Below are 24,240 nucleotides of genomic sequence, written 5' to 3'. Positions count from 1 at the left end.
TTTCCTCCCACATCACCCTCTCTATTAAGCTAAGCTATGAGACAACTTGTTTCTGGGAATGGTGCACTTGTAATAATTTCCCAAGTACTTCACCTGAGCTTCCCAGAGACTTGTGGCTGCTGCTCACGTGTAGCTTGATGGGATTCCATGTCAAGGTTGGCCAAGGTCAGTGTGGTAGAAGGGACTACAAAAAACATGTCTTAGCATAAACAGAAGAAAAACAAGCAGGACCATTAAACAGGAATTAAAGCCAAACCTTTAGTACAAAGACAAGAAAAAATAAAATGACACTGTCAGATGCTTTCTCTTCCCACGTCTTCCTTTTCCTCCCCTTTCCAGTGATCTAACTGATGTTCTTACATCCTACACAACCAAGGCTATGGAATGGACTTCGTCAAGGGACTGACTGGTCATTAGATACTTCATCTCTCACTGCACGTTTCTTCTCATCTCACAACATACTGTGGTACTTCAGTTCAAATACATGAGTTGGAACAGAGGCTTTCATCACAGACTTCCTGGAAAGGGAACTAGTCTTTGAATTTAATAAAAGCACATCATTCCATGGCCTCTTTGATGCCACACACTCCACCACCTTACTAAGAGCTTAAAGAGAGACTTTCTCGTGGATGTACAAAGACCCTTCTCAGTCACCCACCTATTCCAAGTGCCTTCCAGAACTAGCCGCATTAGGGAAGTGTTTCTGCCTGTGATTGCCTCTTACAGGAGTCTTCTCTGTTTCCTTAAGATATAAAGGATGATAGCAGGATACTCTGAGAACTCAACAGCAGTTGCAGTCTCAGATAGCTTGTGCTATGGTGAAACTCCCATGTTTGCCAGGACACAGGACAGATCTGTCCTTCTGCCATCTGAGGCCCTCCAATTAAGACCGAGAAGTTTTCTTTCATTTTCCCAACAGCCAAGGCCGCCAAACCTCTGTTAGTCCCACTACATGCATGGAGTAGTCAGTTTTTCTGACTCCTCCATTTCCCATGCCCCTCTGTTTGAAAAGCATTCAAACCCCTGAAAAGATGATAAACTGGAACCAGAGAGACACATGTGGCATCATGAGAGGAAAGAGAGAGGAACAGTAAGGCGATGTATAGATGTTAAAATGAATGCTGCATGTGGGGACTGAAAATCTGTTCTCTCACTGGTACCATAATTCTTCAGTACATCAAGGCACCAGAGGCATCTTCCAAACCCCTTTTGTTGCTTTCTCCTACCTGCTTGCATTTCACCAAATGTGGTTGCAATTTCTCCCTTTTGGTGCTGTGCCAGAAGACCATCTTATCTCAATTAAAATGCTCTACAACACTTTAAAAACAGATAATCTACATCACATGGTTAGTGCTCTATGTCCACTTTGGAGCCTGAGTTCGCTGAAACTGGATGCACTCTCACTCTCCATTTAGTACAATGTTAACAGCTTGCTGCATCTGTGACAATCCTCCATCCACCCATGTTCTTTATCAGCTGCAGAGCCGTACCAGTGAGTTTCAAACTGGAATAATTACTAGTTATATCCACTAATAGCTTGAAAAACTAGCTTGAAAGCAGGTTACCTTCTCTGTGAACACTGAGCTACTAGGTTGCAGCTACCAACTGTATTTGATAGTCTGAAAAACACATCTTTCCTAGCACAAGATGTGTCCAGATAGAGCAAGCAGCACGCTGTGTTGTCACCAATTTGTCTGACCAGAATTTTCTCACACACTACTGTATACTCAGTCACAGAAAAAAAATGGAGTTATTTTAAAAAGAAGACAATCACTGCTATCGTACAGCCTAGTTCAGAGTCCCATATCTTGAGCCGATTCAGCTTATCAGCTTTTCTATACCTTTGACAAATGTATGTCTTATATCATTTTTTCTTGCCTTCCTCCATATGCCATACTGCTTTTCCTCCGTGTATCTTATCTTGAAATGATGTGCTATTAATCAACCAAAGACACCCTTCACTGCTAAATGTTCCTCAACTGATTTTTCATCAGCACAAGTAGTTACTAGTTCCAGCATTCCTCCCACATGCTGAAGGCTTGGCAGGGAGGGAGGAGGGATGGCAAGGAGGTTAGAGACTGCCTCACCACATAAATACTATCTGGGACCTTTACACCAACCTGCCAGCTTGCTGGAATGGTAATGTTGCTGTTTGTTCTCAACAAAAGGAACACAGTGGGAGGAAAGTGGGACTGCACCCTGTCTTATTTTTTAAGTTAATAACCTTCATGCTCTTCTCTTTATCTGATTAATCTGGCTGGGTGCCTGTTCAGTAGTAGTTGAAGCTTAATACCTGAAACAATGTGTGGATATACACTGTGCCAGTAAGGCTTGCCCAACAATGCACATTCTCTCATGTTTTCCCATGCCTTGTGTCAATATCTCATTTTATATGTAAGCCCCCAGAGTAGGGGATAGGGAAAAAGAGAGGCATGGAGGGAGAGAGGGAGGGAGGAAGGGAAAAAGGTTAGAGGGAGAGGGAAAAGAAAAAGGAGAAACAAAAGTAGGGAAAAATTACACCCCTTGGGAATGTCAGCAGCTACAAACTCGCCCACTCCTCACCATGAAACGAGCTGTGTGCGGGCACAGGTGGGTCCCATTCTCTGTTACTAGAGCACAGCCTACAAACAGGGGCTAAATGAAGACTTTCATTGCTGTTCCCTGTTTTCATTGGAGCAAGGCCATCATAAACATTTGCAGGTGGCTTGGCCATAGTCTGACACTAAAATATTTGTGGTTGTGATAAAAATCAGAATATTGCTACAAGATGGTTCTATATAACCTTCAGGGCTTGATCCTACTCTTACAGAACTCAGTGAGAGTTTTGCCCAGTTTCTTTCTGCTGGTTTTACTGCTCATTAAAAGGCGTTTTCCCTGGCACAATTCTTCATGGTAAGGACTCATCTACCCTTTGAGGCAGCTTCAGATGATTTTTTTAAAAAGGGGAACTCAACCAAAACCTACTATTTGAGCACCTCAGAATTTGGGCTAGTTAAATAGCTGAACAATCTCAACTTTGCAAGGCCAAATCAAAACCACCAAACTTTGAGGAACTCAAATATTTTCTGAATTCATCTGGATTTTTTTTCAGTTATTTAATACTAAGACCATTGTCCAGGCTGTATTCCTCAAGTATGAGTCGTGAATATAATTCTTAGCATATTTAGAAGGATAAGATGAAGATAAATGGAAATGACAAGATGTGTTCTTTGAGTAAGTAAAACAGACACCACAGACTGAAGGAAAAGAAGACAAACAAAGATGCTCGATACTTTGGCAAGTAGAGGAAGTTGAAAATACGGCAATTATCTCCTAGGACACACCATGAACAAGAAACAAAACCTCCTAGGAAGAGGGAAGAATGGGGAACAGAGTATGCTGGAGGTAACACCCTAAGTCTCATTCACACACCAACTCGCACAGAGACTAAAATGCTGACAAATGCCTCCCAATAAAGCAGCTTTAGACTCAGACTTAGGAAACATTTGTGTGATTCAGTCACAGGGAAGAATTAAGATATGTCATGACAAAATTTCCCAAATGAGACACACCGCTGACTAGGAAAAGGCCTTTTTATCCTCAACCTCTCCAACTTTGGAGATTCTAATCACCATGGCCCCGAACCAACACAAACCTAAAACCTGACTGACAGGGTCTTGCAAAACCACATGCAGTTTTTTTCTCATTATATAGAAACAATTGTTTGGAAGCCAAGTACAGTCTTACATAAAACACCTCACCACTGAGTATTAAAAGTTGTTTGGGGTTTTTTTATGCTTTTAATTAGGATCATAATTACCACTAGACCTATTAAGTCACAATTTGAACAGGAGCTTAATCATCCTTAACGCAAATAATGGCATTAGTTAATGTTTTTCTTTCTAAAACTGAAAAAGAAACTGTTTCTTCCTCCCTCCCTCTCTCCCAGCCCCCTGTCTTTGAGCAGAATGGGACACATAGAAGACAACAACTTTGCTGGATTCACAGGCATTTGCATGTGAAATCTCAGTGAACACTGTGTTTTGTCAACATGTAACATATACAAAGGGCACATCCATCAAATGCGTTTACCTGACCCATCTTACCAGATTTATATATTAAGAACCAAATCCTGAAATAGTAGTAAAAAGGAAAATAGAGGAGCTTGGCCAGGAGCACAAAACTAGGGCAGCAGATGGAATCTGTGTTCTGTGCATGGCTGGATAACACAGAGCTCAGTGCCATGGGCCATCCCAGCTACCACAGGAGATACAGAGCCTGTGGTCTACACCAAGAATCTTGAAAGAAAACTCAAGAATAACTGGATTTTCAATTGTCAATGCCACGATTTCACCTTTTGGTTTTATTTTGAAAAGACTGTAAGTTGATCATCAATTATTTAGACAATGACTGGGGACAGAGACTGCTTTCACACTTATCAAATAATGGATGTGCCCAAATTACAATGACAGACAACAAATCTAGACTGCTGCTTCTTTCTTAGTCCACTAATACATATCTTTTTATCCATACATTTTCATGCAAAATTCTCAGAGCTGTGTGTTGAAAAACTGTACCCCCAAGCCATCAAGGCAGTTACTGTACAATTAAAAACATGTTCTTGTGACTTATGAGGATCTCATACTTGCTGGTAGTAACCAGGTATGCTGAACATGGATGGTTTTGTTCACACAGTTCTCCAAACATTAGCACTCAATTGGCATTCAAGCCAATACAATAAGCATCCATACTGTCAATTTATGGTAATAAATATGGATCTATCATCACAAACTGACCAACTGTTCACACTGTGACAAACTCTATTTATCTCGATGGCCCTTTTGTCTTCCAGCATTCCTCAATTAACCAGAGGACATAGGAAATAGCTCAATCCCATAGAACACCCAGAATTCCCACTGAAGGAAGTTAAAGGATCAGCTCCACAAACACTTTGTCTTTCTTCCCAGAGCAGTTATAAAAAAAACCATGAAGTATGATCATAAGATAAAAACAAAAAAGTGGATGGAGAAAGCAGGATTTCCCAGTAAGTAGAGCATTCCATCCTTTTTGAAGCGGGGTGCCATATTTGGAGTAACCTGGCCATTCCCCATAGTCTGCAACGTGTGCTGCAGGCATCCTTGCTTATGTTGGCAGGGTCAAGTGCAAACTCTGTAACCTCAAAAACCACGAGAACAACATCTGGTCCTGCATGTAGCTGGACCTTAAGAACCATGAGGACAACATCTGGTCAACCGGGCAGCTGCAGGAGACAGAACCAGAGAAATGAGAAAATGGAAATGGACTCACCCAATCTGCCGATTTGTGGAAGGTGCTTGTGTAATGACAGAACTGGACTGTGGAGATGGCATGGCTTGTTGAATCACAACGCTGGTGTCATGGTTTGGCATCCTTGTGTTTGTCAGCTGGTGGGATCCAGGTCCTGCCATTGCTCCTCCAACCGTGTTATGCATGGAGATATTCTGCAAAAAGAAGGGAAATGGGAGATGGTGGAAGAAAAGTACAAGAAATAAATGTCTTATCTTGGTTTTCTGTTCTACAGGAATACTATTAGAAATCTGAAAGTATCAACAACATGAAAAGTTACTGGCTCCTGGTAAATCCCAAGCCAATAGATCTTGTTATAACCAACAATAAAGAAATGAAAAATAAATATTTACTTTCACAGGGCAATATAAATGGAAAAATACCCACAAGTTGACTAATCATTCTTCTGTGATTGTGTCTTGTGATTTATAATGGGGATATTTAGCACATATTTCTCCTTCATTAATACGATATGAGTGCAGGACACCTGGATTTACTGCATGAGCTGTTTACTGTGTACTGTGTCTGTTTGGAATGACAAGCAAATCAAGTTTTACAGTCCCAAAGTAACAAACAGTACACAGCACATCATGAAACAGCCATTTCTATTAGCCTCCATAGATTTGGTAGAGCAATAATATCCCAGAGGCTTAGAATAACACTGTATTTGCCCATATATAACCTTTGCTTCAGGTAACTCAGAGATCTTAAAAATTTCTTAAAAACAAAAAAAAAGAAGTTCACAGACAACTCATATCCACTGAGCAAACAACCCAAGAGACTGGGATACCGCTAAGGAAGAAATCATGGAATAGGACTGCTCTCCTGTTAGGCCTGTACACAAAACACACTGCTGCTAAACCGCAGGATTTGACTTGGCCTGCGTTTAAAAACAAACAAAACTCTCAAGCCAGAGATAAGCCACAGTGCATGCATATGAAAAATATGGTAACCTTGAGAGCATTATTTTTCCTATCAGGCATCAATGTGTGAATTGTTAGCAGCAAGAGGAAAAGAAACTTTCCATTGTCACCTTATGCTAGGCTGAGGAAAACGAGAAAAATAACCCTTGTATGTACACAGCCACTAAGACTCACACAAAGCACCTTCCTAACCACTGCAATACTCAGGATTTAAAAGAAAAGTTATATTTCATTCAAAATTCCAATTTATGAGTCAATTTGTCTAGGAAGCACACACAACCACCACAAAGTATTTGCAGATAAAGCTGGTGAGAAAGGAAACTCAGAGCTCTGATCAAATGTGGAAAACAGAAGAAGCAGACAAGACACTGAATCCCAGATCTAAAAGAAAGATTGTATTATAAGCCAAACAAATAATAACCTTTCATGGAAAAGGAGAGCAAATAATTAGGGGACCCCAATTGAAGGCATTAGCTATTATCCCCTCATCTCCCAATTTTATATATTTCATGTGATTTCCCAGGACAGTGTGGACACTGGGATCTCTGTTTCTTTTACAGGAGTTGTTCTGGTCTTTATTAACACATAAAGAGGCAGAGGTGCTGCCTACAGCTGCATGGTTAGACCACCTCACCTGGAATGAAGAGGACCCACCTTTGAGTTCCTCTTCCAGTAAATAATTTACCCATTATGAATCTGGTCTAGAAGCTCCTTATTCACTTAAGTATTCACTTAAGGAGCATGAATTACAAGAGGAAGCCAGACCAAGGACCTCAACTGTAATATTTCATAGCACAGTAGCATGGCAATAACCTTAGATATATGAAAACCTCTCCAAAGAAGTTCTCCCTCATCTACCACTTTCCTATTAAAATGTCACTTCTTCAACAGATTACTGGTTTCTGATGGAAAACCTGTTCAGTTAAAAAAAAAATATATATACAGCCAAATCTAGCTCAGGATTCAAGCCTGCAATGACTTTTTTGATCATGGCCAGATTTTGCAAAAACAGATCTAATACCGATCCATGTGCAGCAAATATTTTAACACTATCACTTCCTAAAGTGATCTCTAAAGGAAGTATGTATGGTGCTATGAGTCTGCAAGGCTGGGGAATGGACAGGATGGAAATCCATCACAAGCCTTAGACAAGTGGTACCCTGGCACTTGCCCAGAGTTTTACTGGACTTTGTTGTACCATGGCAGGGCAGAACTTAAAGATTTTATATCAGATTCCTGTGCTGCTAGATTAAGTATTTCCTTTCTCTTTTCCTTCTCTTTCCATTTTCTCCTATAATTACAGAGCTCTCTAAGGTACAAACAGATGAATTATGATGGATATGGAAAATTTTGTTTGCCCATAAGAAAGTGTAATTGTTACCTTACATGCATTAACTTCCAGCACTGTTTCAAAGTTTTAACAATTTCCAATAAACTGCATCTTTTCAAAAAGTAGGCTATGTGATGCATGGAAAGTAAAAGCAGAGTGAAAACCTGTCAATGCTTTCAGATGTCCATTCTTCTCAGTAATGCAAGCACTGTTGTTGGGCAAGCGTATACTACGTCGCCAAGTGAAAGCCTAAGGTTTCCCAACAAAATGTCAAACTCAGCATGACTCTGACATTCATAAGAAAAGGATTAGGCAATCTCAGAATAATTTACATCACTGAGATGCTTGTGAATCTACAGAGAAGTTCAAGCAAGTTCATACTTTAAGGACAATAAGTATGCTTTGAAAGACAGCAGGAAGGTAATGCACAGTAGATCTGACACTAAGCCTATCTGATCTCGCCGTATGCATCATGACATGCAGAATGACTCTGTATCACCAGCACAGCAAGACTAGGCTCGTTGCACGTGTGATGCAGGCAGTCTTCAGAACTCCCAAAATGGTTTTGATGTGTTGAGCTCTGCATCTGATTCTGAATGGATCTGAATAGAATATTAACAAGCTCCTTGCAGACTTGACTTTGGGCCCTTATAGAAAGAGGAAAAATTCAGCAATATTGGTTGAAACTGAGACCTCCACTTTCTAGTTGAATTGTTGTTTGGTTAGGTTGCTTCTAGCTCTACTTTTAAGGAGCTCTTCATGCTCTTCTACCATCCGTGAATAACATCTCCTTTGACTCCCCTTTTCGTTATTCTCCATCTCTTAAGCAGATGGTAAAGATTATTTGATACTAGGTGTAGAGCTCCCAGCATTCCAGCTCAGAGAAGTCTACGGGAGCAATGACACAGCAATGACTGAGCTCTGCCTCTGCTTTTAATATTCCCAAGATCCATCCATACTCTGAGAGTATGACAGCCACACACACTCAGAGTGTTCTCAGGCATCTTCTCAACTGTGCTTCAGCATTAGAAGAGGGCATATGAGCTCATCATTATTATCTATTTTATTAAACTGAACCTAAGTGTTCGCACAGGGAACAGGCCACCCATATGTCAGGAGCTGCAGAGACACAAAAGACATGCCTTAAGATTTATTTAGTGAATCTTAATTAAAATCCAATATATGAAGAGGAATTTATGTCCTTTAGGACTAAATTTCATCCTCACTAAAGTTTCCAGTCACTCCCACTGAAGCAGAAACTAGGATTATAACACTGAAGAGCTTTTATAGAAATGCTTGCCTTGCCCATTTGCTCATGCAGTACTCTCCAACAGTATTAACATTCAAACAAATAAACCAAAAAGCAACAAATCATATCCTCAAACTGCTTTTAAATCAACATGCTCATTCTCAACCTTTCTGGCTGCAGGAGGAAAGCATACAGATCATCATCGTCTTAACTTCTCCCCAGTTATACTTCATGACCCATTTTAGCTTCAGACTTAGAAGAAAACATTTGAGCATTTTTCTCCCACGTGCAACCATTTAAGTTTGGATAGGCAACACACTTATTTTTTCTAAAGGCTAAAAACCTCTTGTAGTCATGCTTCCATGTTCTGGTGGAGAGGATTACACATCACTCCACAAGAACACACACCCTGTTGGCAAGCTCAGCAGAGAAATGACAGCTACACAGACACAGGCAAAATACGCCCAGGCAGTCACCGTTTCCCCTGAACCCTGGTTCTTCCAGAGTAACACCCATGCATTTCACACAGCACCACCTGAAGTTAACCACCATCTACTGAACTCAAAGGATGGAGACAACTGATCCATCCTTTATGATCTACGGTAACGTTCTGAATTTCAAAGAGTTTCTTTGTGCTTTTAAACTATAAGATCTAGTTTCTGGACCAAAGTCTGTTTTTATTTTCCTACTATTATTTTTTAACTGTGAGGCTTACTAAAAATTGCAAACACCAGTTTTACACAAACTGCAGACCATTCAGGATTGTTCCATGTAAGCTTTCAGATCAATAGAGCTGTAACCTACAACCAATTGTACATAAAGGTATTCTGCAAACTATAACATAAATTCCCAAGTCAGAAGGTATTTTCCATTAAAAAAAATGAAATAAAAATGTAGGTAATTTAAACACTAAAAAACAGGTTTTGCACATCTTTTTTTAATGCAAAAAATCATGCATCTATATTTTGCTGCATAGCAACTTAAAATATTTTCACATAGTTCAAGAAAAAAGCATCAACTTAAAAAAATTATAGAGAGAAATCAAATATACAATAGTACTTTAGAATTTATACAGAATGTCTATTCGATATATAATAACATATATTAACATATATTAACATAATATATATCAATATATTTTAACAAGGACAAATATTCTAAGACAAAACACATTTAAATGGCAGTTTCATATATGCTTTTAAGAAGTGTACAGTAATATCTTGACTGATTACTGAGATCCTAACTTCACAATATATAAAAAACATGAGTGGAAGCCTCCAGTGACACACTGCATATACTGCTTACACAACCAAAGAACCTGCCAGCTTAAAAACTTGGAAGACATCATTGTAAAGAAACTTATACATTAAATGTGGCAAATAATGGCAGGCTTCAAAATTATTTTAATCATATATCATCTCCATCAAAATTACTGAGGCTCTATGAATTCTCTTCTGACAGAAGAAAAAGATAGTCCCAAAACAAAATTTAGCACGTCTCCCCAGAAACAGCACCAATTCATTTTTTTTTGTCATTGTTCAGATCAATGTGGAAGGAAAACACCCTCACACCAGCCCATCACAACAGTTTCATCTGTAACTGGCATGCAAAATCTAAACTGCCATAAGCACAGAACTAAGCTTGCTGCCCACTCAAGGCCAGTAAACACAGATGAGGAATTAGGGAAGAAAACGGAGATAAAAAATGAATTATGTTACTAATGTAATTGAAGGCTTACAGGAAAAAGAAAGTCTATTATCAAGATTTAAATTTTTTAAAAAAAAGGACAAAGTTCCATTATGCAAGAGATGGGTGAGTGTAAACTTGGTGGAGAATGAAATGCAATACCTTTTCCTCTTCTTTTTAAACTGTAACATCTGTAGAGCTTGAATGAGGAAAAGCATTAAAGCAGAAAAAAAGAGGACACAAAAAGGAACTTCTGGAAAATGCTGTGTAGTAACATTAAGCGTAAGGACAAAGCACTATGAAGATCTTATTGCAGACCGCTAAAATCCATTTAACTCCCCTACTTAGCAAGAGGTATGAAGTCACTGAATGAGGCTGACACAAAAATACAGAACCGATGCCAAAGGATCTATTCCTCAAAATATTTCAAAGAAAGGCAAATGCTCACTTAACAGCTACCTGATAAAAATGGCACATTACAAGAAACAGCAGGCATGATATATCCCAGAATGGAGAAAGACCCTTCCCTGCCCCCAAGCCCCCCATCCAAAGTCTCCCCCCAAACTGGACCCAGCTAGCTATCCACACCACACTGGAGACTGAAAGGCCAGGAGCAGTATGGGTATATCTGACTTCTTGAACCCCAGGCACGACTGCTCAGTCAAATGTTATCAACCTGATCTCCAAAGGGGTAAAAATGTAAAGAAAAATTAAACTCCTTACTCAAGAATGACAAGTAATGATAGGCAGATGGGGAAAGAAGGGAAACATTGCTCTCACTGAAATCATAAAGCTTTGAATCTGTACTTATCAGTCTCAGCCACTGGCTTCCAATTTTTTGGATCACAGACCTCTGTCAACCCTCTGAATTTCACACAGAGCACTCTGTGCTCTTATCATAAATTGTGTAATTAAGGCAAGATGGTTCCACAGACCAGATGCAGATGACTTACAACAGCTTTGCGACCACCAGCAGTTCACAGACCAGAGTTTAACTGCCACCCAAATACGGCTTTGGAGCACCGTGACTAGAATTTATTGACAAAAAAGATAACATTTCTAAAGGTATCTATGAACTTCAGTAATCCTTGTCTTTTTTTCAAAATGTCTTCAGTTTTTGGAGCCTTAGACAATTACTGTTAATTAATGGATCAGACTTGTGTACTGGGGCTGGCAGGAGCTTTGAAAACTTTTATCCTAAATATCTGTGTTGGAACATGCAGGGAAATTTCCTTGTTGTTTTAATTTAGGAGGGATTATTCTTAAACGTAGACTTGCTGGCTGCTCCTCAAGAGGTACAAACCAAAAAAAAAAAAAAAAACCCTCATAAATAATTTTTTGTCCTGTTTTCTTTCAATAGTTGTTCCAATGTTATCAGAAAGACTTTCTGAGATACACTGAGTGATGCAAACCTCATCTGCTAATCTCCAGCAAACTACATGGCGCTGCTAAGCAGCATGGCACAAGACACAGGACAGACATATGAAGTGCTAAGCCAGGTATAAGCCATCTCAAGGCTCTAGCAGTCACCACTATAACACAAAGTCCAAAGGGCCAATTTAAGCACTACTAATCCTCTTAAGGCCGCTGCCTGAAGGATGACAGCCCTGCACAAAATCTCTGCAATGCTGCTCGTGCTGCAGGCCAACCTCTGGCTGCCCCCGCCGGGCCTCTGCCCCTCGGGCACCCAGGGAGCACTGCCACCTCCCCCGGTCCCTTCCTCGCACCTTCACGGGCAAATGCCCATGAACTTCTTCCACTGGCAGGAGAAGCCTCCCTGCCTGCCCTCCACTTTGGCTACTGGTTTAAGCAAATGCTCTGACTCCTCTGATACTATGAACAAAATGCAGGATATTTAGAATTTTTGGTCTTTTATCTTAATTTTTTTGACATGATCTAATTACAGTCATTCAGTGGTGCCCTCTAATTATCAGTAGAAATGAATACTGAAAGATGACCCTTGTCTTCCACAATTCCCTCCCCTCTTCCCCCACTACCCTTCTCATGCCCTTTACAGCATGTCTGTCCAGACTATGCTTGTAACACCCAAAGCCTTCTTTACACAGAGAGTAAGCAATACATGCTGTATATATATATGCAGAGGTACCCATGATAAACCACTTACTAGAGCTAAGGAAAAAAGTGATATAAAGGAACATATTTTAAAGAAGGAAACTTTGGGAGATTGGTCTCACCAGAGTTTGAAAGGAAATAGCTTCTCTATGGGAAAAGATGACATCAGATTGCATGCTTATGTCTTGAAGTTTCCTACAGATATTTCCCATTTTTCCTCAGGGTTGCTTGTTTCATGCACAATTACTTGTCCAAGATAGCCACTAAAGCAACATAGAACAAAGAGCTTCTTCTGTTCAACTAAACATCAGTAACACTAAGTGTGCAAAGCCCAGTTTGGGTCACTCAGGGTGTTTTGCACTGCTAACCCTGAGTGCTAACACCACATTAAGTCCTGCTAATTGGGAGGCTAAAAAACAGGGGGAGTACAACTGGCTCCCTGGCTCTACCCAGTTCTCTCATTCTTCATGCAAAAGCCATAAACTGACTATTTCATTTCTTCTAAGTTGCCTATTGTGACATTTATAAACAGGAACCTGGCAGCATGTCAATGGTGCAAACTGATTTCCTTTTCTAAATACAATTTTAAAAAGCAAATAAACAAGGTTATGCCTGCTTAATGAAACATTATATGCCATGCTGGAGCTAGTTTTTCTCAAATGTATTCTCTAGAGCAGATGGAACACCAATAAACACAAAACAACAAACCCTTTTATAAAAAGCATGTTTATAAGAAAATACATTCTCCATAGAACTTTGTCTAAGGCAAAACTGGCTTATATCTGCAATGTTATCTTGGGGACAGAATTATGGTCCCATTAGATTGCTGTAAACAAGGGAGCTCGCCATGCATTTCAAATGGAGAAGGGCTGGTAAGAAACATGAAAAGAAGAAAAGAAATTTGCCAGGATACTTACTAGGTGTAATTCCTAAAGGCCTTAGTTGTAATCAAGGCTTTATTGTGCTAAAACCTGTATAGACACATTGATGGACAACACTTGCCCACAAGCTTCAGAGTCCAGAGACAAAACAAGGAAAGTGGAAAGAAGAAAGAGAGAAAGTGATTTGTTCAGCCAAATATCAGGACTCAATGCAATGGCTCTTTTCTCCCAGTCCAGTTCCTTGTCCATTATTTTGCACTGTTTCCCTGCATCTAGTACTTATCTACGAATTCAGAAGACCAGAAAAGTTTTAAAAAATAGGTAAAAAATTCAAAGAAACAAAATTATAAGCTCTACTTGAGTTTTTCTAGCACTATAATTTCATTTCTGTAAATCAGAGTGCACATACTAAGTGGGTACTCAAAGAACCTTCTCAAAGTAGGTGCATGTCAACTTTTGCAGGACAAGCAATTAGACGTCCAAAAGCAGCTGCCAGATCTGGAGGCCAGTCAGAGGGTAGCTGAAAACCTGGTTTTCCTTTCTTTATTGTAAGGAGTTTTGTTTTTATCCATCATGAAACAGAAAGCTGGGAGGGGGGAGGGCGGCAATCCTCCAGGAATTGCTTTAAACAAGCCTTTGATATGGCTAACTGAAGGCACTAGGCTTTTCAACTCTATGCAAACCATTTATAATCTGTTAATAGCAAATACACAGAGACAGCGCTTCGGCATTTAAATTTGTTATATTTTATTTAAAGCTTCTTTGAAATTCTCATCATTGATTTCACTGGCATAAGTTATTGGCATCATGCATGAGTTACAGCACTAGCTGTTGACTTCATTCAATGACCAGAACATTTTTTAGACAGAGCAGTTGGTAAAGAGAGCAAGGATGGTAGCAACAAAACGGCCAGCAATTTTCCATTCAGGCAGTTTCAGGCAGAAAACCAGCAGGCTTAACTTTTCTGCTAAGAAGTCAAGTGGAAATGCTGCTACCCTGGTAATAAAATGCATCTCCTAAATATTCTTTTACCCCCAACCCACTGTGCCAGCTGTGTTGGGCCAGGCAGACTACATGGGCACTCAAACAAAAGGCTAGGAAGGGTCCAGGAGTGAAGGCTAATGGTGGTCTCAAAAAGCACCCAGACAAACCATTTGCGACATACGAGAGATCATAGGTTTAACCAGTGAAGTGGGTTTTCCAGTGAGCTGGTAGGAAAATCATTTTGATTGGTGAAAATCATAAAAGAAACACCAAGATATCAAGTTAATTCACCAGGTCTCCTGGGGAGTATATCACAAAGGCAATCATGCAGTTTTTCAGGATCCACAATTGCTTCAACCAATTTTAGGTTGATGCTTCGGGAGAGGAGAGCTAGTTTAGATCTTAGACTGAAAGAACTTAAATAGAATTAGGCGTGTAATTTGGAAGCATTCAGGCAAAAATTAATAATCTTTGTAGCCATAAGAGTTTAAAAAGTTAAGCTTTAGAAAGGCCAACAGGCTGTCTACACAGAAGGTAAAAAACTTAAATACGCTTCTAGCTAAAGGAAGTTCACTTCTACTGAGTACAGCAAGGGCTACAGACAAAGAGACATTACAAGAACGTGTCCTCTCAATCCTCAAAGCTGGTAAGCAGTCTGGTTGAGGAGAAGCTGCCCTTGTCCACCTCTGCCTTAGCTTCAGCAAGTGGCAGACAGGCAGGAAAAAAAAAATTAAGTCTGGGAGGATAAACAAGCTTAGAAGAAAGATAAATCAATAGTGGTTCTTTTGCAAGAAACAGAGTTGACCATCCACTGATAAAGGCATGTGACTTGGTCTTAAACACAGATGGAGATCTCTGGAAGAAGAGCTATTGTTAAGGGGAAAAAGAACAAGTAAGCAAGCTGGTATGGAGCTTGGACATACAACTTCCCAGGACAGGGACAGCAGAAAAGATCAGAAACATAACTCCTTGGACTGCAAAGGTGTTTTACAGGTCAGGTACACAGCAAACTGCACAGCCATCCTTTTCCTCACTCTTCTACACATTTACTGCATGACTTTGATCAAATTACTTCACATTCTTCTGCCTTACGTGTAAAACAGGACAAAGACCTTCAACAACTACACAGTGCTTAGAAGTGACAAGAGGGGAATAGCTTTCAGAGAGACAACAGAGTTTGCTTACGAAGGCAATGTAACACAGCAGTGACAGAGCAGAAGAGGGGTTTTCTGTAAAAGAACTCCACAGGACTTTAGAGTAGCATGCATTTCAAACTCACAAAAATGACAAGAAATCATAATCAAGACACTTTAACCAATGCAGAAAATAGTTACATGATGAGTACCATTAGAAGAATTGCAAGACCAAAGAACAATTCTTTGGTAGCTGGAAACAGGAGAGAAAGATGTGTATCAGTAAGAGAGAACAATGACTGCATACTCAAGTCCAGAAAGTCCAGATAGCGTTGCAGGATCTGTTCTTCAGAAGAGGGAAGCTCAGCATCTGCAGAAAATTGTATCCAATTAAAGGATTCCTGGCTGTACGTCCAAATATGGGTACTAAAAATTGCAAGCCATTTCAGAAGAGTCAGGCTAAAAATCTTACTGAGGTTATATGGTAGTGGTGGTGGTGAAGGGGGTGAATTCTCAGTTGTAAAAGCGGGATATGTTTGGCTCGGCTTCTTTTCTGACTGGAGGAAATGGAGAGAAAAACAAACAAGCTGCACTATATTTGATAATGCTACCAGACAATCATCCAGATGTACACGCTTCCAGTCACACTAATTAAATGTGGTGTGGAGCCATCCTGGGGAAATTACATACCATTCCTTTAGAGTACCACATGCTTCTGAAATGCCTTGGCAAAGTTCTCTCTCCATCTGAGGAGCCACAATGCTCCTTTTACTAAGTAATAAATAATTGATCCTCCTGTATAATGGTGTGACCCAGCCAAATAGATAACTTCACTCAAGGAGGCAAAACATACTTCAGGCAGGAGTTTCAGCTAGGCACTGAATGAAACAGGGCGGGCAGGCATCCTTGAGCAACAACCTAGCTGCACATGGAGAACTGCTAATTCTGAGCACTGTCCTCCACACAGCAGCTTTTGCCTACAAAGTGGCTGTCAGTGGGATGTTTATAACCTAAGCAATGTTGAGTTGAAGGACAGAGCAGAGGGTCAGGACCCAGACTGAACAAGTAGCACCCCGATCCTGTTCTCAAGAACAGCTAGCTCCTGGGTGTCAGCATTAAAGAAGAGCAGTATTACCCTTCAACCCTTGAACAGTGCTCATTTTCAACTCATCTAACTTACAGTTTTAATATACAAGACTCAAAAAAATAGCTACTGAGGAGTCCAGGAACTGCTGTTTGCTTTTTCTTCATCACTAGAAGACAATGGAATGGACTGTGCTCTGGAAATCCATTGGATCACACTGTCTAAGCAAAAGGAAATAGGTTTTCCAGTAAGATAGTGCTCAGAAGGTGATTCTGTGTATGTTTTAGCCTTTTTGCCAGTTGTCTAGGAAAATTACAGTGATAACTCCCTGACACAGACAGTATTTTAAAGACTTAAGCTGAAGATAGCTGCTAAATATCACAATCTTCACCATTCCTGTGGATTATATAAGAAAAGGCAATGTGACCCCTGTATGACATTCTAAAAGCCATTTCCCAAACATTTCATAACTGAATGCTTGAACTCATTTCAAATGCTTGCTACAAATTTTCATATTCGAGAACAAAGGCTGAAAAGCCAGAGCTGTTTGTGACTCAATGGAAGGTCTCCTTCAAAACACATCATCTCACATTTCTCACCTACAGCTCTGAAAATGTTTGCAAACCTGAATTCAGTGAGTCTGGATTTCTAGAGCTGGCCCAGAATTTTGCTCAGAGTTTCACGTTTTCAAAGAGCCAAACAAGAAAGCTGATACGTTTATCTGGATTTACTAATTGTGTCCGATGTAATAAGACCTGAAATTTTAATTCTTTCAACAAGATTTATTAGGTATTGGCAGGGATGCATATGGAAGTTTAGCATCCAGAGAAAAAGCTATTCAACAGAGAAAGAAAGAAATAAAAAGTAAACTCAATGAGGTTCAAAGCAAAAAAAAAAAAAAAAAGAATAAAGATTTGTGTGATAGGAGAATATACCTTGTTGTTCTATTAGATTATTTGCTTTAAGGCAGAAATATGATAGTCTGAATTTTAATAAGATATGGTAAAGTCTGTGATGCAGGGAGTCCAAAATGATTATTCTTCCTTCAAAAAGGACAGACAATGTACTACCCTACAATACTTGGTCTGTCTCTTCTTACAGTAAACATTGCTAATGCTCCTGGAGAGGGGCTGACCTTGCCAGCCAATTACATTATGCTAATTTGTCTGTTACTATAACTCCTACAGAGGCATTCACAGCTCAAAGCAGGACACAGATTTATATTGTCTCTTCCAAGCTGCAGACTGTAGACGCTAATCTCTCTCCCTCCTTCCAGTTACAACTCCACATGGCAATATCTGCATTCAGTGCCACTGCACATTGAAAGAGACAGTTATTGCCAGCTTTATTCAACTTAGAAGACAAGCTGTGGTCCTGCTTTGCCCTTTTAATAAGTGTTACTCTATCTCAGAAAGCATATGCATGGTAACAGCTGTTTTCATATGAAAACATATGGTTTCTCATATGCTTTTGAAAACACCACAGGAATGTATTTGCTTGCTAGATGCTAGTGCCGTGTCTCTACATCCAGCAACAAAATCATTGAAAGGAACTGAATACTTTCTATGTTATACTCATGTATTGGAAAAATACCTGTTGTTTTAAAGCAAAAAAAAAAAAAAAAAAAAAAATCAGCCAGCTGAAAAGATTTAAAGTAAAAATAAGGCTCATAATTTAGAAGTTATGTGCACTACAGTATTACTTGAACATGGGATCAAAACACTGGTCTTCTGCAGACATATAGCAAATAGCAAGCTCCATGCAAGCAGTTTATAGCCCATGTTCCTTCATGAAAACAAAAGCTAGTGAGACCTGCCTCTTCTAACTGCTGGAAAGATCAGAAGTTTCCCTAGCATCTTTTAGCTGAGATAGGATAAATAGAGTATCAAAAACAATTGAGTCACAGCAATTCATAATAAACTACCGTCCTTCAAGTAAACCACAGTATTGACCTTTACATGCTTCTTTCCCTTCCTTCACAATATTTAGGGCAAGCTAAGAGTATCCACACAGCCAGTTGCATGTCAGAGGAGGTAGAAAGTAGCTGATTTGTTGGGCTACTTTAACTCAGATGTACTCAGTGTAGGGTCAGGTTAAACTGAAAGCTAAATATTTGGGTAAATAAAAGTTCTGGCTGTGGTTTTGAAACCGATTTCAACATCAGCTGACACAGAAACTGACATAAATATGAAGAAAGTTTTCAAAGTGCTATAAAGGCAGGGAAGTTACAGATTGGCAGGAAAACAAGAAAAATGCAAAAACATGCCTTACGACAAGGTCTTACAGAAATTTCCCTTTGGCACTAAAAATAATTCCACTGGAATATTTGTAGAAAAAAAAAAAGAAAAAAATTATATTCCAACTAGTTTATGCTGTAATACCAACAAAATGTAGAAAACCATCCAACACTACTGCAAGACCTTCTGAACACACCAGTATCTCTAGGTGGTGTTCCAGTACATCTCATGTAACTTAAAAAATTTTACACCTGTGTCTTGATGGTGGTTAAACACAGGGTCACGCCAAAAAGTCCCCCGTCACACTGAAATGTTAATGTTTTATTACCTATTAACAGTGAGGGGGCACACAGAAGTCCACACAAATCTGTAGGACTGACTTTACAATTTCCAGCAGATCATGTTGCACTGCCGCCTGCAGTTAATGCCCTGAGCCACAGGCTGGCTTTTAAGAAGGTGCTTAAGCACACGATGCAAAGAGGTCAGGAGAGCAAATGAACAGCAAGAACTGGTGAAACTCCTGTGACAGCTTGAGGTATGGCCCTCAGGCATCTGGTGGGCCCCTTTCCATGGGTTATGATTCCCTCCTTGCAGTCTGTGAAAGGTAACACTTGCCTGGTGGGCACACAGGTCACTAGGAGGATCTAGTATTTTGCAAACTACTGGCAGATGTGCAATAAACCCACGCTGACCTTCTTTCTAAAAGCGAGCAGCAGCCAAAGACTTATTAAGATGCCCTGGGCATAGGAGATTTAAGAAAACAGGTTGATTGCTTGTGCAACTGTTTCTACCAGCTAGGAACTAATGCACCAGGGACAAAAATATAAAGCCCTCAGAGGAAACAAATACAGGATGTCTCACTGGGAACACAATGGTCTTAAAATGATACAAGCCAAGGGAATAGAAATAAACCCTTACCTGACTAAAAGATGTTTTGCAGTTATCAAACAGAGGTACAACCTTGTTTATCTGGTTAGACACTACAAGGAAATGATGAAACCAACTTTCCATAATACCTCCTTAGTAGTGCCCAGAGCTGTCAGTCCTAGAAGGTAACTGAGAACATCTTTTACCTAAGGTGACTCTTAAAAGCTCAAATGAATAGGAAGATCAAAAATCCAAGAGTTTGTGTCATTGAGAAAAACAGTTTGTATGTTGCACTGGTCATATCTGCAACAAAACAAAAATATCCACCATGAAATCATATTTGCTTCTTTTTCTGTTCACATATTCAGAAGGAAGGAAGAGGAAAAAAAAGAATAAAATCAGGTATAGGCTGCTATTCAGAGGTTTCTAATCCTACCAAAAGAGTACAATAACGTGATCCTGTTGGACCTCAATTTGACATCCATAACTCCAGTTCTTCACCAGAAAAAGAAGAGGTTGATTTACAAATGCATGTCCAGTTTTCCAAAAGGTATCCAATAACTTGGTGCAATAGCAGGTATTTTCATAAAGCACAGTGGTGTGAAAAGACTTAAATGTACGTACAAGAAAAATGAAATCAACTGCTGGAGGTATATTCAGCACACACCATATAAAAATTCATAAAAATATTTACAGAATTATATTGTTCACCTGCGTTGCTCTTTGGAGTCAGAACTGGCTTTTCCATGAAGACAGTTAATTTGCTCATAATGATCAACACATGATGTATCTCTGAAGTCTCCAAAATTAAATTTTCTACTCATTTTCCAGCTGATGAACAAAAGGAAACTGCTCTTCCTGCATAATTAACTTAGCTTATACTCCTATCATGAACAGTCTATACGAGGCTATATCTGTACCAGCTATATGACAAAGTCTCATCTATGACCTTGTTATGCATGTAGAAGAAAAAAATATTTTTAAAAGACCATTAAAAATCACACTGCATATTCCAGAAACTTCAGCAAAAATGACCTCACACTAGAGGTGATCTAAAATTACCTTATTTTACATACAGAAATCTATCGTATTAGCAATATTTTCTAAAGACGTAGTAAAAGAAGAGCACAGTATGAAAGTATGTTGAAGCTTAAGCTTTCCATTTAGTTTAGTGGTTAGACTGGTTTAGACCAGCAAAACTGGTCTCTTCATGAAGTTTCAAGAATTTCTCCATTGCAGGTGTAGCTTCTGATTATTTCTTTACTAATAATTACTGGCAGAAGCTTATCTGCTTGACAGGAGAAGGAGCATTTTAAATTACCAGAGTACCACATTGCTTTACGTCCCAGAAAGGGTGAGGGTGTCTAGCTGGCAGAGCTCATGGAAGTGACAGGGATCCAATCCAGACAATGTCTGTACAGACAGCACTGCAGGTTCCTTGGTTGCTCAGCTCTTTCACACTGTATTAATAACCTTTGAATGCATCAACTCTGGAACAAGCAGAATTATTTTTTTATTTTCCTGGAAAACATGCTGTGGTATTAGGTTAGTAATTTAATCTTGTTGGCAATATAATAGTTATGGCATAATCCCTCATGTTATAAAAGTAATTGCCATAATCATAAGCCACATTCAATTATTTCTTTTTCTACATTGCAGCTGCAGTGGTTTCCCACTCCCAACCTGCCGTCCTGTTGCTGACAAGACAAGAAGGGGCAGAAAACAGAGCTCACAAAACACTACTACATCCCATCCCCTTCTCTTGCCTAATAGCAAGTGACTCCCCATCCCAGTTAATAAAGAGCTCCTTGTCCCTCCATTATGCAGTGTAATCTTTAAAAGATTACATTCTCATTTGGGAATGAGCCAAGAGCCAGTGGGAAATTCTCTAGTAAATTGGATAGGGAGACAACAATATGAAGGGCAGCTGGATGGTAGCACATTTTTTTCAGGGCATTCCTATTCCTGGGGCCCTCTGGCATTGTTAGAAGTCCTGCAGTCTCGGCTTTTTTCACTGCTCTGTTGTCAAGAAAATGCTATTCAAGAAAGGGATACAGATTAGCTGGTTTGAAGATGGAATGTGAGGAAACGAATATTAAAGAGTAGGAAGAACAGAAGAAAGACCAATTTCTTTTAAGTCTTAGCAGCTTACATAAAAACAAGGGAAGAGCACTTTGTTTTAAAACAATGTATTAAGTGTATCAATTGCAATAGCAAAATATGCTTTTTTTTCTTACCCAACTGTCAACGAGAAGGCAATTTGAGCACTCCATCACTAGCAGCATATTAAGAACAATTCTGAAAGGAACACTTCCCTCAGTGACTCTTTCCCCTTGCCTGCACCTTCCAACAGATGCATTTGCTTTGTGGAATCTGCTTTCCACTCCACCCTACCTGTGATCCAGGATGGAGAAAACCAAAACAACACAGGGCAGGAAGCCCTATCTCATTTATCCCTGCCCATGGAGGGATGTGAATGAGAAAGGCAACAGTACTTCTTGTTGCATTTTTTCCTTTTTCTTTGGGAGTTTTTTGGGGGAGTGGGATTTGGTTAGTTTGGGTTGGGATGGGTTTCGGGTTGTTTGTTTTTATTTGGTTTGGGCTTTTGTAGTTTGTTTGGATTTTTTACATATACACATACCTTTATTGTTCTTTAAAGTATTTTCTCCACAAATCACATAAAATTATGTATCCAGAACACTGCATAGCTGCCTGATATTTATTTGGTCAATTATGGCATACATATATTAGCATCTCATTACTGCATTTAGTTAGAAAACACAGAAATCTACCAAAAAAAAAAAAAAAAGAAAAGAAAAATCTGTAACAAAAGTCTTTTTTTTTTTTTTTTTAAGTAGCGGACCTTTTCTACCTCCCCCAGAAAGATAAGTTTTTAATCATAATTTGAAATTATGATCATTATTCCCTTTCATGTTACATAATTATTTATTAGGAAGAAGTAAAAAAATAGTTCTCACAGAAGGGTGTCAGAAAGATTTGGTTTACCCCTAAATTTCTGTTTATCCAAGTACAACTTTCTTCTTCTGCAGGACTCAACTAACAATAGTTACCTTCTGTTAGTCCATGGGAGGCAGTAGTTAAAATACATTAAAATAGAGGATTGTTTGCAATTTAAAACCTTGGTGTTGGGAAGTCCTGATTCAGCAAACTATCTCTCTTCAGCAAACTCCTGCACACATGCTTGAAGTTAACCATATGTTTAAGAGCTATTGAAGTACGTGGACTTTGGCCCCATTTCAGAAAATCAGTTATATACACATTTAACTGGCTGAGATAGATGAAGCAAAGAAAAGAAATTTGGATATAAGAGGCGCACCTGAAAAAGATTCCAGCCACACAATAATCCACAAAATAAGAACTTATGTGCAGAGGTGTAACACTCGTAATAGTTTTCCTGGTTTTCCTGAAACATATATGTTGGCATTTACAATTGCATGAGTTTACTGTACTGGAGAAAAATAGCGTAAATGGGAAAGAACTATGGTAACTTTGTCATTAGAGGAACAAACCTTACACAGATGTATACTTCCCAAGGGACACACACAGAGATCTCAGAGGTAAGACAGGAGTGTGACATGAGAAAGAATATTTTAGAAAAGACTATAAAGAAAGCAGAGCCATGAGTGTCCAGACTGACTTTCCTTTCCACTTTTTCATGGGTAAACTATTGTAATACCCAATATCAACTGAGCACCTTCATGCCTCCTCTTCTCTTGTACAGCCACATCCCCTGACATCTCATTTCAACATTAAGCAGAGAAACTAATTCTGTTTCCTTGGGTTTGGGGGTGGGAGGAACAGGATGGGCATGGTGGGGAGAAAAGTAAATTTCACTTTTCACACTCTTCGATCTCTGCTCCCCCAGTTCTGCTGAGAAGTACATCACAGGAATATTTTGATATTCCACTTCTCAGAAAACAAAGAACTGTCTTTTTAATGTCTGCTTCATGGGAGTGCTGATTTTTCACTCTTTCTCTCTCACTTGAACAGCCTCATGATAGGTTCCCTCAGCTTTGTTCACATCTGAGTAATATTATTTTCCCTCTTCTTCTGTGTTAGTTTTCCTTTCCATTTTCCCCACTAAGTCTGATCTGGGGTAGGAATACAGCCTTTATATAAGTAAAAAAGGTACTTTTCTTCCTTTCATTTCTTGCCCCCTTTAGCAACTCCTACTTTCTTGTCTTCCTTCTTTCCCTCCCTTCTAGGACATCAGGGAGGACTCTTCCAACAAAAAGGAGTAAAGACTGGGAAGGTATCTTATTTTTATTTCTTCCTTGATAGGAGAATAAAAGGTAGGGCTAGGACAAAAATAAGCTGCCAGATAGAAGCCCAGACAATCTGCAGATTGGGCATCTTTCACCTTTTCTTCTAGGTGTCATGTCTCAGTGTCAGTGACGAAGCCAAAAGCCAGCTCCCTTTCTGTGCCTGCTTGAATTTCCATAGGCCTTGCTAAGCCCACAAAGAGGGA

At 39.4% G+C, this 24,240-nt stretch overlaps 1 protein-coding gene across 1 annotated transcript in view; it reads right to left on the bottom strand.

Annotated features, from left to right (window-relative positions):
* CREB5 (cAMP responsive element binding protein 5) overlaps positions 1-24,240 on the bottom strand; it is a gene marked incomplete at its 5' end in the record, with an annotated part of 209,071 nt that overhangs the window by 163,060 nt on the left and 21,771 nt on the right. The window contains one exon of the mRNA XM_082277867.1: positions 5,287-5,459. Coding sequence (XP_082133993.1) covers positions 5,287-5,459 — 173 coding nt within the window. The remainder of the gene's footprint in view (positions 1-5,286; positions 5,460-24,240) is intronic.

The sequence above is a fragment of the Coloeus monedula genome, assembly GCF_965178545.1.
Source record: "Coloeus monedula genome assembly, chromosome: 1".
NCBI classification, from domain to species: domain Eukaryota; kingdom Metazoa; phylum Chordata; class Aves; order Passeriformes; family Corvidae; genus Coloeus; species Coloeus monedula.
The sequence above is the reverse complement of the archived record's forward strand: the minus strand, read 5'-3'. Positions and strand labels throughout refer to the sequence as shown.